Genomic DNA, 5,336 nt, shown 5'->3' with positions numbered 1-5,336 from the left:
AGAAATTAAACCTCTTATTAAGTCCCATCTGTGTAAAAAAAATGACAGGACACCTTACATGAAACAACATCCTGAGGTAAGAGGTCTCAGAAGGCAAGGCATGATGTAAAACGGACACTGAAGTGGCAATGAAGAAAGATTATTTGATTTGATTCATAGAGCAGGCTGGTTTATGACCTATACTGCAGCCAGTCAGCAGGGGGAGCTCTAAATATTTCAACCTCACTTCCAGATGGCCCTAACTTTGTCTATCTTTGATAACACATTGAAGTTATTTTTTTACAGAGCTGAAAGGAGAATAACATGAATGAGCAGAAACATGTAGAGAAAAGTCACTGAATCAGAAATAAAGGTTACTTTATTTTTATCCATATACAGGATTTAAAAAAAATAATACATTTTTTACAATGCTCTGGAAAAAACAACAACACATTTCTCTGTAAGCTTGAAACCACTTCATGAGAGTCCAAACGTTGGCCAGGCATTAGATTAGTCTTCCAGGTGATGGTTTGCTTTTGGAGGTCACATCAGTAATGTCATTATTAGTCGGTTTCTTAATCTACTTCAAACTCCTCGCAGGACATTTCATTGAATTTTATCACAGGTGGATTAAGGCAAGAGAAGAAATCGGTTTTTAAGGGTCACACTCTTCTAAACTTTAGCTTTTGGCAGACCTGAAGGCCGTCAGTGTGTTGCTGCTGCCTCCTGCTGTTAGACTTGAGTACTGTGCTGTCTTGTCAACCTCACAGGATGACCAGATTGTTCATTCTGAAGAGGCAAACCAAACCAGCTGTGATGTTAAAGTTGGCAGGTCAGGCTTTAGACAGTCATTGTTGTTCTGCTCATTTCCTTTAAAAAAAAAAAAAAAAAAAAGCAAAAAAATCTGATTGTTGTCGTTCACAGAGTTTTTTTTTAAATCACTGGATCCTCACTTCAGTTTCATAAAAACATTGTTCAGCACAGCTCCTCTCTCCTCCTCCTCCTCCAGGTGTGAGGAGTGTTGTGCAGCCCGGGTCCAGACCCTGCAGGTCTTACGGTCCTCAGACTGAGTTCACTGTTGGTCTGCTATCACTCTGAAAGTCACTCTCCAACCCCGACAACAAATCCACTGCAGATCAACCACTCACTGCCGCAGAGGTCGGCTCAGTTCCTGTCCTCTATCATCATTATCATCACTATGAGCAGGAGGGATTCAGAAAGACGTCCCCTCAGTGGTTTTGATGTAGTTCTTGAAGTCAGCAGGGACGTTCATCATGGAGCACACCTGGAGGACAGAAGAGAGGTCAGCATACCTGCTGATGTTTCTGTTCTTATGCAACATCACAGAAAAGTTTCTCTTCAGATAAAGCAATATGTCTGCCATTATAACGCGGTGCAATTAGGATTATTATTTTGTTCAAGATCATTTTCAACAGACTTGTGTAAACAACAATTCTCACATCAAAAATGAGCAACTCCTTGCGACCTGAATGTTCCATTTTTTAAGCCCCATAAATGTTACATAATGACATCATCAATTGGCGCTTATAGACTGCCATTTGATCGAGCTAGTGATGTGTAATGTTTAGGTCGGCTAGGTGGAACAGCGCTGTGTGTTTGCATGTCTAAAGTGCGTGTGTGTGCAGAATCACAATGTATGAAGGGTTTTTTTCAGATTTTTCAGATATAACATCAGAGAAAGAGTTTGTATCTCAGTGTGACGTCATTCGTTTAAAAACTGAAAATGCTTCAAATCCCAAACATCTGTAAAATGTAAAGGTAACGTCAGTTATGTTGACGGAGCTGTGTTATTGGCAAAGATCTAAAGAATGAGTTGAATTTACAGAGCACAGACTTTTATAGAATTAAACTAATAAAGTTAAACTGCACAAATATTTCAACAAACACAATATATGCTGAAGACTAACGTTAAAGCTTTCTGTTGCAAAGAGGATGCTCCTGCTATAATGGTCGTTCTTTTGATCAATAAAACAGCATTATGTAAACAATGATAGTGGTTCAGTGACGTATATCTGAACCACGGGGAGTATCTGTAAACAAAGAGACCAGCAGCTGGAGTGGATTCAGCTTTAAAGTCCAGGTAAACCTGTACCTGTCTGAACTTGGCCCGCAGTCTATCCACACCCTCCTTTATCTTCACAGACGCAGGGTCATCCTGAGGGCACTCCTGGATCAAATCCAGCAGAGCCTCCACGGCCTTCAAACGCTTCCTGAGACACACACAGACGTACACACACAATAAATAATAATAAAAAAAATTAATAATAATATATATTTTTTAAATAATAATACAAAATAATAATAAATAAAAAAAAATAATAATAATAATAAAAAAAAAAATTATAATAATAAGAAATTATATTTCCTTGCTAGGCTGAAAGGGTACAGAGTGTTAAGTAAAGTCAGTGTGAGCTGTTGGAAGAAAAATAAAAACAGTTCAATCAAACACTGATGTAGACTGTGATCATACCTGGATTTCACATCTGTGTTATGTTGGAGGAGACATTTCCATGTGATGGCAAACCCGTAGCAGAAGGAAATCTGCAGGTGGATAGAGACCGACAGACAAGATTGTTATAACACACCTGAAAAGATATTATTCCTGTCTAAACATTAAGCTAAAAAGCCGCTGAGCTCTGTGAAACTATGTCATCCTGATGTTCATTTTGTTTTCCCTGTTAGCCATCGAAGGGACTCATAAGCCCCGCCTAGAAACAATCAGAGAGAAGCTGCTGGTATTCCAGAGAGTCTCTTTGGTAATGTTGACACTCTGAGACACTCTGTCTCGCTTTCTGCTGGTGTATGTATTTGATCATATGATTGTCTTTAAGTTTTACCCTCCTCTGACTCACATGTCACACATTCAGGTGTGAAGAGATTGTTACAATGTTGAAACTCTGCAATTTGCTTCACACTCATGATTAAAGATTGTTTCTTAAAAAGGTGTGATGTATAAATAAACACGGAATGTAAAACCCTGAAACCCCAAATTTGATTGAAAACAGCACAAAGACAAAATGTTGAAACTCAGAAACAGAGACATTGTTTTTGGAAATGTTTATGCCCAATTTGAATTTGATTTTTGGGAAAACGCCCCTTTCTTTGGGCTGAGGTCTGATGAGTCAAATTTTTTTATTTGTCAAATGGACAACTTTGGCCTTGTCTATTTATTCACGATGATGCCAAACCACATTCTGCACACATTACAACAGTATAAAAGAGTCTGTGTGTGATAATCTGGCCTTCCTACGGTCCTGACTCGTCACCTATTTAAAATGTTTTGAGCATTAGGAACCATAAAATAAAAAGTCAACAGAGTCTCTGAACTGTTGAACAGCTGAAATTCAACATCAAGCAAGAGTGGAAGAACAATTCTGCTTTAAAAATAACAGAACTTGGTCTCCTCAGTTAAAAAAAAACACTTAGTGTGGTTATAAGAACAAATGGTGCAACCAAGAGGTTAACATGACCCTGCCCTAAATATTTAGAGTAAGTTGCAAGCGGCAACCTCCGGTGTTGAAAAATGAAGCCAATGCAGAAGTGCAAAATCCTAAAGTTCCTCGAGTGTCCGCTTGAGGCTGGCTCCAGCTCTCAGCCTATCATAAGGCTGACTGAAAGTTAGGCTGAGGCAGCATTTCCATCATGACGGCTGCTGCTGATGAGCCTCCAGAGTCCCCTGTCGTAACAGAGGGCTGACGTCACTCAGGCTTCATCCATTCATATTTACAGTCCATAGTTTGTTGCTGGCATCCAATAAAAAATCAGCTCATAAATAACCCAAAAAATGAAATTCCTCATTTTCAACATTTGTTATGTTTTCTTTGTACCAATTTTCCGTTTTTACTTACATTGCCTCTCCCTCTCTCTCTCTCTCCCTCCCTCTCTCTCTCTCTCCCACTCTCTCCCTCCCTCTCGCCCTCTCTCTCTCACTCACTCTCTCTCTGAGTCCAGATCTCTGCAGCCTCAATAACAAACTTGTTCATTTGATGATGTAATGAATTGATAAAGTTCGCTCCCTTCATCCCTCATACTGAAGTGTTTCTCTTCATATTGTATACGTTCCTTACATATGTTAATCATTCTCACTTAATCTAAACCATCAAACTCTTTCTCCCTCATATCTCTTCTTCTTTAGGGCTTGCTTCCTGATAGAACTGCTTCTTTCTGCCATCTGATCTGGAAACCCTGTCACAGCCCCATCCCAGCACTGACTTACCTCAGAGGACAGTTTGGCCCCATGAGAGGCTCCGTGTCTGCGGCCGTCCAGCAGCCCTCTGCGGCTCCCCTTCTCGTAGCCATCCCGGTACCCCTCACCACGAAACCTCAAACACACACATATCATTTTACACTGGGTTTTAAACTGACATATCGATAGAGATCACTATAAAAATATATAATATAAAGCCTACAGATAATTACAGGTAGGCCTAGATGCGTTTTAGTCTAACAGAGAAGTAACATGACTGATGTAAACAAACAGAAAACTCACCTTTCATCCGCCATGACAATACTGTCGAACAGATCTTCACTTCCGGATCCACTGGCCATCTCCTCCTCTCTAACAAAACGTTTTATTTCTAAAATAAAGGTACTTTATTTAACTCTCCGGTAAAGTTAAACACGCAACTGCTGCTTATCAATGCTAAAAGTAAACTGGGACGGTTTCCATCAGTTTCCAGCAGGTTCACTTGCCGACGCTGCTTCCTCCCCTTTTCACTGCAGTGCTGCCCCCTACAGGTGTGGAGGTTGAACTGTCACAGTTTCTGAATAGTTGCAGTGGTGGGAGCATGTACATTTTTGTTCCTTGTTTAAAAAATCCATGTATTTTGTGGTTATAACTGTGTGTTTATGTTCAGTCACAGTCATTAAAATATACTAACAGAGACATCCGATGAAGCTCAGAGGAGCGCTATTGTGGAGAATTAAAAAGATGAAGTATAGGCTATAATAATAATAATTATAATAATAATAATAATAATAATAATAATAATAAATATGAATGTATAAAGAGGACAAAAACATTTAATCTTGAAAGCTGTACTGGGTAACAAATAAAGATAAAGGTCTATTGCAGTTAAAAAATGTAGGCTATATAGTTTGACAGGCTATTGAGAAAATTATTAATCTTCTTAAAAATTGACTTAGTTCTAAATATTAAAAAGGTACTCACACATATTTGATTAAGTTTTATAAAAAAAGAACAAAGAATGTGAAAAAAAACAATATTGCTATCAAATCATATTTTGAATGAATGCTTAATTTTTCTTCTATTTGAATGATTTTTAGTTTTTTCCTCAATATTCATATATTCCTTCATTCTTTTAAATTATCTAAAT

The 5,336-nt window shown here is 38.4% G+C and overlaps 1 protein-coding gene across 1 annotated transcript; it reads right to left on the bottom strand.

The window, feature by feature from the left end:
* Positions 1 to 357: 357 nt before the first annotated feature.
* Positions 358 to 4,719, bottom strand: lto1 (LTO1 maturation factor of ABCE1). The gene is made up of 5 exons (XM_061042820.1): positions 4,490 to 4,719; positions 4,217 to 4,322; positions 2,471 to 2,541; positions 2,093 to 2,210; positions 358 to 1,264 (listed from the first exon to the last, which is right to left on the bottom strand). The coding sequence occupies exons 1-5, from the start codon at positions 4,546 to 4,548 to the stop codon at positions 1,193 to 1,195; spliced, it is 426 nt and encodes a 141-aa protein (XP_060898803.1). The 5' UTR covers positions 4,549 to 4,719; the 3' UTR covers positions 358 to 1,192.
* Positions 4,720 to 5,336: the final 617 nt, after the last annotated feature.

This window comes from Labrus mixtus, chromosome 1, assembly GCF_963584025.1.
Source record: "Labrus mixtus chromosome 1, fLabMix1.1, whole genome shotgun sequence".
Classification (NCBI taxonomy): domain Eukaryota; kingdom Metazoa; phylum Chordata; class Actinopteri; order Labriformes; family Labridae; genus Labrus; species Labrus mixtus.
This window is presented reverse-complemented; position numbering and strand designations above follow the sequence as displayed.

Bases quoted from the DNA above. Each gene is read 5' to 3' on its own strand.
- lto1 (XM_061042820.1), bottom strand. From the start codon at position 4,548: ATGGCCAGTGGATCCGGAAGTGAAGATCTGTTCGACAGTATTGTCATG. The intron at 2,211-2,470 runs GTATGATCACAG...TGTGTGTCTCAG, and splicing joins AACACAGATGTGAAATCCAG to GAAGCGTTTGAAGGCCGTGG. The intron at 1,265-2,092 runs GTACAGGTTTAC...TCTGTCCTCCAG, and splicing joins TGCGGGCCAAGTTCAGACAG to GTGTGCTCCATGATGAACGT.